The 13,639-nt window shown below is 38.2% G+C and overlaps 1 protein-coding gene across 3 annotated transcripts in view; it reads right to left on the bottom strand.

The window, feature by feature from the left end:
- Positions 1-12,951: 12,951 nt before the first annotated feature.
- Positions 12,952-13,639, bottom strand: part of PPARGC1A (PPARG coactivator 1 alpha) — a 296,593-nt gene continuing 295,905 nt past the window's right edge. For 2 of the 3 annotated variants that reach the window (XM_065877552.1, XM_065877555.1), the window contains exon 13: positions 12,952-13,524. In XM_065877552.1, the coding sequence (XP_065733624.1) occupies positions 13,421-13,524 (104 nt within the window). In that variant the 3' untranslated portion in view covers positions 12,952-13,420. The remainder of the gene's footprint in view (positions 13,525-13,639) is intronic. The other variant, XM_065877554.1, reaches the window with a different exon arrangement.

Genomic DNA, 13,639 nt, shown 5'->3' with positions numbered 1-13,639 from the left:
TTGGGACATTTCTGAATTGTTCACTCATTACATTGGATATGCATTCACTAGGCTGCAAATTCCTTGAGGACAGGGTATCTCAATTGGTTTTTGCTACCTCTGGTGAGGACAACAGTGTCTGCGACATAGCAGGTGTTTCTGTAACGTTTGTCAAGTACTCTGTAGGTCTCCACACTTGATTGGGAGTTTCTTAAATGCAGAAACTACATTATTCATACCTTCCAGGTCTAGCTCAAAGTACATATTGAATAAATATTTAATGAATGTCTAAATAAGTGAGAAAGAAAGTCCTTAGATATTGAGAATACAAGTGAGTATTACATCTTCTTATAGGAACTCACTCAAACTTCAGCACGATAATGGTGGCAAGGACACACTCACTGTGTGTCCTTCTTCTGACCACCCAGTGTCACTGCCCTTCCTGTCTTCCTTCAGGGAGGGAGGACTTGGGTTTTCCAATTTCTCTCACTTTGGGTCTAACACAACCACCAATTATCTTGAAATGATCTGAGCAACAGTGAGTTAGAACTGGTAATGGCCATAGTTTTTCATCTTTCCCAAGAGTACTTTCAGTTTAATTAAAACCTATATGAATCACCAAGGTGTTGAATTTCCAATATGATTGGTCAGCCGTAGAGGAGATATTTTGGAGAAAGGCATCTGCTGTGAACCTCTCAACTCATCCTGTGGATGCAGCTGCCTAATTCGTAGTTAATTGTTCTGCATGAGTTTGTTGTTGTCAATGTGTTGCTGGTTCGTGTTCTGATATTGTATGGTGCCCAGCAACTTGTGATGTCACTGAAATAACAATGACAGCCTGTATTCTTCAGGTCATCGTGCGACCTGAAGCCAGGGACTTATCCACTATGACCCTGAGCGTCCTTGACTGTGTCCCCTAAGACTCTCCTCCTGATGTTAATTCCATCATTCTTTGAGTTTTATTTATCTTCTCAGATAGAGTCCATGAAGTCAGTGGATATGGTATTTCACTTCATCTTATTCATAAGTTTCACTTGGGAGAGGGAGGGATGACCTTGGAGGGATGTAAGAATTGTGTAACTTGTTACTCATGGTAATTCATTAAGCTGCAGAGAGGTTCACAGCCCATCCAAGCTTCTTAAACAACCCATCCAGTCCCAGCCCTTGGCCTGATCATGTAGAGGGTTGGAAAATTCACAGCCACAGAAAGCTCTGGAAATGGAATAGCATCTGTATATATGTTGGGTGATGGGGGAGACATGAAGAAGAAAAAGAGACATATCTGATGGGGGAGTAGCATCTTCTGCCATTCAGATTTACTTTAGGACCACCTCCTTCTGCAATTTAAATATTCACTGTTTGTGTACAGTGGTCCTCAATACAGAAAGGCCACCCCCTCAAGGAAAACCATGCCCTCCAAACAGATACACAAACCACATTCTAGCAAGATTCCCCCAGAAAAAAACAAAAACAAAAACAAAAAGCCCCTCCATTTCCTCTATTAAGCTCAACCTCCTTTCATCAAGTCCTTTCTTCCTTGGCCCATGAAACGAATCATGAAGAGATTATTTTCTGGGAAAATTAGTAGAAAAACCCTGATGCAGACAGTTTCCCTTCTGATCGCAGTCTGACTTCCACGTATTGAATATCACATCAAGTATTGGTTCAGGGGTTTCAAAGGAGAGCTCAGCAAAAGAAGAAAAACAAATAAGCCTACAAAGTTTTTCAATGTACCTACTGCAGTTATCAGGTCATAGATCTAAATGTCAGCGCTATACGCCCGATTTGCACATTTCAAACCGATTTGGTAATTTTTTTTCATTTTTGTCTGCACGCATGAAGTGCTTTAGAATACTGAAACAATTTAGAATCATATTTAGTTTGCAACAGTTCAATTAACTTAAGTGCTGAAACATGCTCCCCAGCTGGTAACTAGTTTAATCGGTTACTATTACAAGAAATAATTTCTTCAGTGCTGGGGCTTCCCAATGTCCTCTTTTGAGAGGGCACGGCCATTCACAGGTATGTGGGAATGGGAAGGTTAGGACTCTGGCAAAAATCTCTGATTTAATGGAGAAGAAAAATCAGAACCCATTCTATTATTTAGAAAACAAAAAACCAAAAACGTAGGTATGGGTTTCCAACTTCTCCTGTGATTTTATGACCCCCTGTTCCCTTGGAATAACTTATAACCACTCAATGAGCAAGATGAGAGTGTGGGTCAAGGGTCGAAGACTTTTAAAGATATTGCATAAATGCACTTAACCATGAGCCAAAGTGATAAATAGGAAACCAAGATGAATGTCAGGAATGCTGTGAAGAATGATTAGCTGGGACAGTTGAGCAGCTGCTAAGGCAACTCCAAACACCTGGAAAGAAGGATTTCCTCTTGGCTTACAGCGAGGCTGAATTGTTCTAATTGCATTTGCATTAACAGGCACCACTGGCAAATTGCAAAAAGGATACCGTACGGTGGGAAAACATTATGTAAATTTTCAAAAGGCACAGCATAATACTGCATCTTGCTTTTGGAGACATGGAAAGGTAGTTAGGAGAAAAAGAAATGGATGGGAATAGCAACACGCCAACCACAGGAGACAGGTCACTACTGAGGAGGGAAGGAGAGAAAAAGAGATGGGTATGTGTTTTTTTTCAGAGCGATCTTAAGCATAGAGAGTAAAATGTTAAGATCTCATACATGAGGCTCTATTCGATTATTTTATGCACTTACGTGTCTGTTTGGTATGTTTTCTAATTAAACCTTAAAAACATTTTAAAAAGAGTCTGTGACAATATCCATTTTGCAGCCACTGTTAAGCCAGTCGTTGCTGGAATGTTTTCTCTTACCCTGGAGACTGATAGCCCTAGACTATGTTTTTAAGGTTCATAGAATGCCAAAGACCAAAGTTTGTAACGAACTACCCCTCTTTCCCTCTTCATAATTTTTTTCTTTTTATTTATTTATTTTTTATTGGAGTATAGTTGATTTACAATGTGTTAGTTACTGCTGTACAGCAAAGTGATTCAGTTATACATACATATATAGATATAGATATACACACATTCTTTTTTATATTCTTTTCATTGTGGTTTATCATAGGATATTGAATATAGTTCTCTGTGCTATACAGTGGGACCTTGTTTATCCATCCTATATATGACAGCTTACATCTGCTAACCCCGACCTCCCACTCCAGCCCTCCCCCAAGCCCCCTTGGCAATCACCAGTTTATTCTCTATGTCTGTAATTCTGTTTCTGTTTCATAGATAGGTTCATTTGTGTCATATTTTAGATTCCACATGTAAATGATATCATCTGGTATTTTTCTCTTTCTGACTTACTTCACTTAGTATGATAATCGCTAGTTGCATCCATGTTGCTGCAAATGGCATTATTTCGTTATTTCTGCCCTCTTTATAATTTTAACTGACCTCGTTGAGTTTGGACACTGGATTGGAAATGTAGCCCAAATATTGCAGTGTTAGAAACTGAGCCCTCTTTTCTCTACTATTGATTCCAGGTACAACATGGACACTACCCCCAAAAGGCCATCCATAAACTCAAACTGTGAGTGTCTAGTGATTGATTACTTTCCACAGTAATCTAAGACCTTACTGTAGAAATGTTAGCATTGGAGAGAGAAATCCAGAAAAAATACACCTGAGAAATTTTAAGAAGGTCCTCTATCATGAACAGCTGATATTCAAGATAAAAATGACAGGACAGAGAAAGCACTCAGTCAAAAGGGGGCTAGTGATTACGCCTTCAGCTTGTCACATAGCTTAGCTTTAACCGAGAAACTTTTAAATAGTGTTGGGAAAACCGTAAAGAGCTATCAAATATTGATTATTTTTGTTATTGAATACCTAAGTGGTAATGGTGTACCAACTCCAATTTAATTTTAATGCAGGGAGGAGGTCTACTTTTTTTAAAGTTGATTGGCAGTCCTTTTAAATCAAATAGTTTATCATGGGATCACAGCACTTTGCCATTCCTGCCCACTAAGTATGAGAATCTCTGGCCTCAACCTCATAGACATTAGTAATACCGCAATATACCTTCCAGAAAACACAAATACACATGCACACACACATATACATATGCATATATGTATACACATGTATACACACACATGTACATACACACATATACATGTATACATATACAGTTGACCCTTGGACAACATGGGTCTGAACTGCTAGGGTCCACTTACACTTGGATTTTTAAATATGATGCGACGTGGAACCATGGATATGGAGGGCTGACTGTAAAGTTATTCTTGGATGTTTGACTACACAAGTTGTAGGCACTCCTAACTCCCCATGTTGTTCAAGGATCAACTGTACATATATACATATACACTTGTGTATGTGTACACACATACACACACACACACACACTTTCTCTCTCACACTCCTGCTAAGAGTGCCCTGCTGTTATTAGTAAACACACAGTTTAATTTTTTCTTACTATATTGTCAACTAGTCCCTTCTGCTCCTAGTACCTAGTATGGTTTCTGGCCCATTGGAAGTGTTCAGTGAATGCAGAATCAGTGAATGCATTACATAACATTCATTCATTCTAACAAGATGGTAACAACAAAACCACACAAACTTTTCAATCACCTCCAACAGAAAAATGTTTTCTTTGGGGCGTTAATATTTTATTGGAGGCATTATATATACGAAATAGTCAATTAAATAAGTTTTAGGGTCAACTGGACTTTACCCAAATGTTGGCTTCTCTACACCTCCATTTTCTCATCTATAAGCCGAGAATAATGGTACACTACCTCATTCTTTACCTAGGAGGATTTATCAAGAAAATTCACATAAAGAGTCAAGCAAAGTGACTAGAAGATTGTAAGCCCACAATAAATGTTAGTTGATACCACCATAGTCATTATCATTAACTTCACTGTTTTAATTACAGCCTGAATTTGCTGGACTTTCGAATGGAAGATAGATTTTCATATTAGCCTTCTTACTGCAGCAGAAAGATCTAATTTGAAAATTAAGATGTTAGAGGAAGAGTCTCAGATTAAGTAACACCGTTATCTGAGGTGGAATTGCTGAGCAACCAAACAGCCAGGTGTGTCAGTAAGACCAGATTCCGAGAACAGAAGCCTCCAAGTTGATCAAGTTTCCAAATGGAGATGGTAAGGCTAAGTTTTTAAGAGCATGCAAAAAAAAAAGCAAATGATGCCTTTAAATCATCCCATTGCCATGAACTTAAATGTCTCCATGGTATCTAACAGATATGACTTTTGAGGGGGCTCAGATTTAACCTTCAAAATGCTGCAGGTCTCTGATGCTCTCTTGCTGCAGGTGGAGACTCCGGGGATGGTAAAACTGAACCAATTAGAAGGAAAAAATGGGATCTTCTGCAATGCACCATTGGAAGGTGAAGAGTCCTGTTTATTGTATGCACATGTGGTATCATTTTATCATTCCCCAAAAATAAAGTTGAAAATTTCTCTCCAAAAACCTCATTAGGGAAACCTCTAAGAGCCTCCCACCAATGTTAACAGCCCAGGCAGTAAACAGGATTTTAATAGCTCCACCAAGCAAACACCAGGTCGGTAAAGGCCGACTGCTGTCTAGCTGACACAGAACCACACACACATATGGAATCGGCTTTGTAAGGTCCATTCTCTTATTCACAGCTCCACCGCCCTCGCAGTACAATTGCCCCTTTTGTTTATATAATCCCATAGACTGAGTTGGCATAAAAGGCAAATAAGAAACCAAGGGGAATCTTTGCCCAAATCTTGCTCTGTACCCGAAGTTCAAATGTGTTTAGTTAACCTTTTATTTATTCCTTCTCTTTCCTTCAGCTGAGCTTTCTAGTTTTAGTCTTTGTCATGGTGAGTCACGGCAGAAGGTGGCTCAATGAGACCCTGGCACCACGTGACAGAGGAACTCTCATGAGCTCTCCATGAATTGTTTCATTCATCAGGCGCATACACCGACACTCCCTATGGATGCCACCATACCTGCCATTAAAAACGGGAAAATGTCAGCCATAACACACAGGTACTTCTCAACCTCAGACACAAAGGCCAAACATTTGGTGGAGAACTCCAATTTTTGCTTTCCTTCTAATCATTTTCCTATTGGATGGTTTGATAGAGATTCAGAAGTTCACCCTGGGAAAGGCAGCTCATTGGATAGTACCAGGATGTTTTGTAGCCAGATAATTGGAGGAACATTAGGCCATGTGTTGCCCTTGATCATGAAGTTACCTGACACGAAAGTAACATGGCCACATCACATGTTGTGTCACCCAATTACTAACTTATCCTTCTCTGGCAAGCAGAGTAATTAACCATCATTCTGTGCACACACATTCCTACCAACAAATAGTGACATGCTTACGGAGGGCACTACCTCTAAGTACTACAAAACATGAGTCATTTGATTAAAGGGTATAGCAATCAAGCTGAAAACCTGCCAAATGGTTAAACTAGGAACAAACACAGCCTCATTTTCTTTAAGTCTTAAGTGTGCTGTGAAGCTCTGGTAGGAATAAGAGACCTGGTTGGAAATGAAGTATAAGAGCATCGATATGAATGATTTTCAACACCACCAAAGTCAATCAAAGTACCTGTGAATTCCCTTAAACGACCTGCTGGAGAGTATTGTGTGGTAGCTATATTACTATAGTCCCCCTTTTTCTCATCAATTAGTAATGTTAAAGAGAAGCTTGACAATAGAGTTCCTAACAACAGCAAAAACAAATTCTCTCCAATTAAGTAGTCTAATAAGCTACTTAGGATTTTACCACTTAACATTCTTTCCTTCCCATTTAATTTCAGCTTTCACTTGGATGTCATCTGGTTGAAAATCCATCACAGAAAACTACATGGAAGAAAAGATAATGTTGCTAAGTGCTCCCAATGTTCCAAAACGAGCAGAAGCACGTTTTTTCTAAATCAACCCAGGACTTTGCCTAAAAATTCAGCTTCTTCCTACTAGAAATTAATATATGAAAATGGCCAATATGCAAATTTAAATATCACACTGGCTACTCACCTTCAGTAAGTGTTATATGCATACATTTGGAGCAATACAATATTTTAAGGTTCTTGATGATAATAATGCCTTGGTGTGCATATGTGCATGTATAATTATGCTCATTTAATTTAAGCAGGAAAATATTATAGGATCATTTGGTTTTCTCCTCTAAAAGTTCTCTCACTTTATTCAATTAATTAATTCCACTCTGCCCCTTTTATAAGTCAGCCGATGGTAAGTAATGGTTTTAGGGTTAAAAGGAATATGGTCACATTCCTGTAAGAATGATGGACAGAAAGGAGGCATAGGGGAAGGGGGTGGCCTGTTGTCCTTATCATACATCCTAATCAAGGAAAAGTGTTAGGCTTTTCAGTGGGAACCTGGTCCTAGAAATATCCAAATGTTCTGATCATTTCTTCCTGCAAGTTTCCAGCGTCCCTGAATGCTGAGAATTTGCCCCGGGGGCAGTCACCTGGTTACAACAGAAGCCCAGGAAACAAGCTCATGTGACCCACACATTCCACATGCTTGACTGGAGTGGAGCTTGTGGGACTTTGCAGAATTACTGGAATCACATGGGATATACTGAGGGGAGCAGGAGGGTAGAGGACATTTAACTTAAACCATGAACTAGAAGAGTAGATAACGTCACGGTAAGTAGAATAAAAAGGACCATGTTGATTGAAAGGGAAGAAACATGACACAAAGGTCATTGCATATTATCTTGCCCCCACCAAGGAAATCTTATTTTCTTTCTCATAGAAGAAACTTTGTTCCTTTTCCCCAACATGTTAACAGAGACCAGTGAAAAGAAATAGGCTGCTTTGTTCCCATCAATAGAATCTATACAGCATCTTTTTCCCCCGGGATTAATTCAGCTTTTGATTAAATCTTTCTGAGATTTAAATCATGATGTTACAAACCTCCGAGGAGCTCCTCTATGAGTTGTGACCTTATTTATTGCTCTCTGCTGTTTGATAAAGTGTGAAGATTGATTTATAATAGTGTATACTGTGTTTGAAAACAAGGAATGGTAAAGAGAATTGCAAAATACAAGATTAATATAAAGTAAACATCGCAAAAAGTACGTCTTGGTTATAATACGCTATAATTAATACTGAGTTACAACTGTGTAGCTAGTAACACTAGTGTCAAATGAGTATAACAGTGCTCTCAGAGCTGTAAATTATATCCAATGATTAGCTAAATAAGGCTACAATTAAGAGAAAACTGGCAATGCTGAAAAAGGATTTTGAACCAATATCACGTTGTATACTTTAAACAGATTAGTTTGGAGGACTTTTGAATGGAAACAAGCTCCTTTTAAATAAACTATTCATATCCAGTGTTCATTTATTTTTGTCAGCCTAACTTTGGATTCAATAATTATTTTGCCATTAGTGTCATTAAGGATGGAAGCGATTTAATGTTTGAGGACAACATCAAATGAATCCTTTATCTCTAATCAGGATGTCCCTGTACAAGACTAGTGGCTACTCCTTTTCTTCTCTCTTAAAAATCCCTCTTTACCCTCAAAAAGTTTTTAAGGGTAAAAAGTTAACCCTTTAAAAGGAAGACTGTCATTATTCTATTGCCCTTGCTAATTCCAGCCAGAAGATTCAAAATGCCCTATACAATTTAAACACCAGTGGAGACAAGTCACAATCTGAGGCCTATCCACTGAATCACAGTTGTAGATGAATGCAGTATTTGGGTAAGATAACAGGAAGTTTTTATTTTCTATTTTGATAAAATAATTGGCAAATCTTACAGTGCTATAAAATAGACAGAGAGCCATGGGAAGTGCTTCTTGTGTTATTTAGCAGATTTCAATGTACTATTGATAGCTCTATCACATTTCCAATAATTACGAATACATTTTTCTGTAGGAGAAAGGGGGGGCTAGGAGCTGGAATACATTTAGCCACCTTTCCCCATGGCTAGGCTTATGCTGAATCTTGCAGTGCAAGTGGCTGGGAGTGAGGACCACATCTGAAATCTGGACACGGCAGAGCACTAATAACACATTCTCTGCAATCTCTGTCATGAAGATCACCAATAACCTACAAGGCACAGTGGACATCCTGACAGCAAGCCGTACCGGCAGCAATCTATCAGCTTGTCCCATATTTAACCTGATGACTTACATATGACGGGGGGACAGGGAGATGCATTCTGTTACAAGTCTTCAAAAAATATTCAGTCCATGCTATACACCAGAAACTAACATAACATTGTAAATCAACTGTCAATAAAAAAAAAAAATTCAGCCCATTAGAGTACAATTGCTTCCTAAGCTGAAATATTTAGCAGGTTTCTCACTAGGGGCAGTGGCTTGTACTTAAAATTCACACTTTCCAGGGTTAAGTACCAAAACAGAGCTAATCCGTTTGATAAAGTCCCACATCACTTCTCATTATAGAAATCACCACTTCTGCCTTTGCCATTTGAAAAGAGACAAGGTAAAATACAGAAGGTGCATGTTACCTTAGAGCTGAAATCCATCCATGAATATGGAAAAGCAGGGGGAGGGGGGAGATCCAGAGAGGAAACAGAATAACGATAAGCGAGTAATGTGTACTGATCTGAGGAATATGCCAGGAGTTTGGTTATGATAAATAAGAAAAGCAGAAGTAGATTTGAAACATTCGTTTCCCTTTATTAGCTCAGTGAGGCTGATGTGTACTGCACATTTAAAAAAAAAAATCACAGGAATTTTCATACAATGAATAAAACCACAACAATACATGTAGAGTTGGCAGGTGGGAAAAAAAAAAAAGCCCGACAAGGGCTCAACTAATCGCTCACTTTCCCTCTTCAGCATAGTTCAACCAACAGTATTACACTTTCACCTACAAATCTTATAGTAGCTCCATCAAATCAGCAGTTCATATTATTGAAAATGTCTGTCACATAGGTACAAATTTAGAATCATCACATTATATTACATGGCTATTCTAGGTCATCTATAGATCAGGTCTTAGACTACAGTGATTGAAGTTCTCGTTACAGCCATCAAAAAAGGACACATAATCATTACCTACTGTAAGTTCACATCTAAAGGCATGAAAAGGTTTCCTTTTTTTCAACTGACCCAACCATCATACCCCAATAGTGCAAAGTTCCCTCTCTGCTGCTTTGAATGTTGACAGCCCAACCGTTGCTCTCAGAGTCGTTTAGCAAAAATTGATTTTGTTGCACTGGAAGAATTATTCTGCTACATCTCTTGAAAAACAAAAAACAACCCACATTTCTAAAGCACCAGTTCAGTTACCAAAATTGTAGATGTGGTACTTACCACAGCATGAAGGCAATGGCCCGGGGTCATCTAAAAATCCTACAGATCTATGCTGAAATTTGCCTCCAGTGATGATGGGGTGCATGTGTTCATTTGAAATATTCTCTCCAAAAAAAATGTTTTAAATAAAAATAAAAGGAACACAGTTTACATTTTGATGGGCTACCCACAGTGTCTGCATAAGATACAAAAGCTCTATTTGGATGGTCTAGTGAGTCTCTCTTTGCACTAATTTTAGATGCAATTTGAAGTCCATGGAAGAAAACTATCTTCATGGTAACAATATTTGTCAGGCCAGAAGGGGGGATAAATGAATCCTCAACATGAAATCTGTAGTGTTGTCTTTTCATAAGTAAGAAAAGAAACCAAGATTTTTACTCATGTCAACAATCCAGGGCAAAAAGGAGAATGTATTGAAAATCGGATCACAAAAAATTTAAAGGCAAAATAGAGAAAGCATCTGGTCCTTGAACACATAATATGGTTTACTAAATATTGATTTCTTAAAAATAATTTATTGCTCTTAATAGTCTTTTTTTATTCTTATTCTACAACAGAAGATACTCAAAATTCAGAAAGAAAGACTGTAAACTTTAGTTTGGCGTCCACACAGAGTTAAAATACCTGCATTTAACCTACGGAACAACAAGAATTAGGCGGATTAAAGGTGTGTTACGGTCGTAACGCAGGACCTGTGAACAAGTTCTTTTATTTCATAGTATTTTTATTGCTTTCTATCTACTTAGAAATAAGAAGCCAAAAACTCAAGCAAGCATCCGACAGGACAGACAGTGGATTCACTCAGAACACAATATGCTGGTGATAAATGAATGCAGCTTTCAAAATTAGCTGCATTGGCCTGGGGGTGAAATCCATTTTATAAGATCGTGTTGGGCGAGAGAAAGGAAAAGAACGATTACGTAGTAGGTATATCATGTCTTCCAGAAAAGTCATGTCAGCCAAACTGTAATCGAATCTCAATTTAAAAACTTGAATATACACGCCAAACTTTACTGACTTCCATTCCAGGGCTCCACACTCAGAGGAAATCCTGATGCTCAAAAATGGAGGTTTTTCTGAAGTTTTTATTGAATTTAGCAGAAGCAATGTCATCAAGAACAACTTCATGGTCACGTCAGAGGCCATGCTAGTGCAAGTAGAAACACTGCTTCTGCAAAAGCGGAATTTCCCAAATGAAACACTTAAACTCCAACCTGACAATTGCCATGCATCCTAGGTAGAAAATTTCCACTGGCTTTATTATTTTCATCATCTCATAATTTATAATAAATAGGCTATCTGCAACTGATAAATATGTCTCTTTAGTAAACAAAGGAATGAAATATCAGTATTTATACAGGATGTATAACTGTAAAAAATACAGATAAATACCATCATCATACTCTGCCAAGGGAGAGAGATACTGGCTTCAAAGATAGTCTTCAGACACACATTAATTATTGTAAAAATCATACTGTAATTATTACCTCAGCATTTTGTATCAAATTAAAATCACAAAAATTAAAACAAAACAGCATTTTAAAAAGATTTTTGACCTCTAGTTTCAAAACTACTGTTGATAGAGAAAATAAAAACATTTCTTAATGGTTACCCATTGAGAGACTTTACATAAAATCATGATATCTTCTAGAAAAATTTTAGATGAGAAAATTTCATTCCCCTAACAAATCCAGTGTATAAAACTTCAAAGAAAAACAAGCAACAAGAAAATGTGGAAAAATATCGCAGAAGTGGTTAATACCTTTAGGGGGCTAGGAGATTTCTTGACAAGATGCTTGGATCGAAGCTCACCTAAGAAGGGATGGCTGTGCGTAAAGCATCGATTTGTTGTGTTGCACTCAACGGACACACACACTGTCCTTTTTTGTTTGTTTTGTTTTACAATCAAATATATATAAGCGGTAAGTTCAGCTTCTAAATATGTTAGTGTACAATAATTGTTTCACCTCATAATTACATTTGAATATTCTCGATTAAGAAAAATTTAGCAGTTTTGAAAAGAAGGCTGCATTTACAGTGCATAGCTGTAACAAAAAAAGAACATCATTGTATCATATGTACACAAAATAAAAATACTCCATTTAACATCTGTAAATACTTAACTACATCAGAGAATGTAGCAATTATACTATCTGAACACATCCCAGAGAGTTCTACCCAACTCCCATTAGTAATGTAACACCGTGCTCGCTCCTCAGAAAGAACCACTGAACAAGCTGCAAGCTTGACCATTGACAAGGCTTTTGAAATTCGCTGTGGAAGATCAACATTTTGGACATTTACATGGGTGTCATGAGAAAGGACGAACTACAGAAACTTCAAAATGTTAGGAAAGTTGAGCTCAGTGCCCGAAGTATCCTCTCCCACCCAGATTCCATGGCAAAAGGAAAAAGGAAAAAAGAAAGAAAGAAAAGGGAGAGAGAGAGAAAGGATATGAGTTCTACGGAACCTGCAGTTTCTTCGGGATTGTCATATAATCATTACGTTATGAGAGAAAGCTTGCTTCATGTTGATTTTGCACTTTCTTAAAAAAAACAGAGTACGGAGGCTGATGCCCAGACATCAGTGGCTGTCATTTTAGGGTGGCTTGTGGTTGGTTGGTTTTCTTTCCTTTTGGATGTACATATTTTTTTTTTCCTTTTGAATAGAATATGAACATTTTGAAGTTCTAGGTTTTAAGTGTGTCTTCATGGAACTGCTGCCATTTGAAGTGGTTTGCCCTTGCACGCTCTGGTCAGGTGCCCCCAGTCCCCACCTATACATACACACTTCCCCCAAACCAGGCAAACACACGCGCGCGCGCACACACACACACACACACACACACACTCCATCACCAAGAGACTCAGGGAAAGCAAAGCTGACACCCATAAATAAACATGTGCTTACTGGGTTTCCATTCTGTCTCTTGCCTCTTCAGCAGCTGTGTTCATGTAAACCATTGTTGTTGTTCTTGTTGTATTGTTGTTGTTTTGTTTTGTTTTTGTATAGAGAGTGTAAAGTAGGAGAAATTCCTAAGTATGACTTGCAACAGTCTGTTAGGGAAGGACGCGCTGTCCCGTGAGGTATTCACCGTCCCTCTGTCATCCTCAGCCAGGGAACATGTTACCTGCGCAAGCTTCTCTGGGCTTCTTTCAGTAAACTATCGAAATCCAGAGAGTCATACTTGCTCTTGGTGGAAGCAGGGTCAAAGTCATCTGAGTTTGAATCTGAAAGAAACCCAAGCCAGATTTAGATGTACCCTCTGTTGATGGTCATTAACTCAATCATCTAATCTAAGATTACCTGATTCAAGAGCAACTTAACCAATCGATATACTTTAAA

Source organism: Phocoena phocoena, chromosome 5, assembly GCF_963924675.1.
Source record: "Phocoena phocoena chromosome 5, mPhoPho1.1, whole genome shotgun sequence".
NCBI classification, from domain to species: Eukaryota; Metazoa; Chordata; class Mammalia; order Artiodactyla; family Phocoenidae; genus Phocoena; species Phocoena phocoena.
The sequence above is the reverse complement of the archived record's forward strand: the minus strand, read 5'-3'. Positions and strand labels throughout refer to the sequence as shown.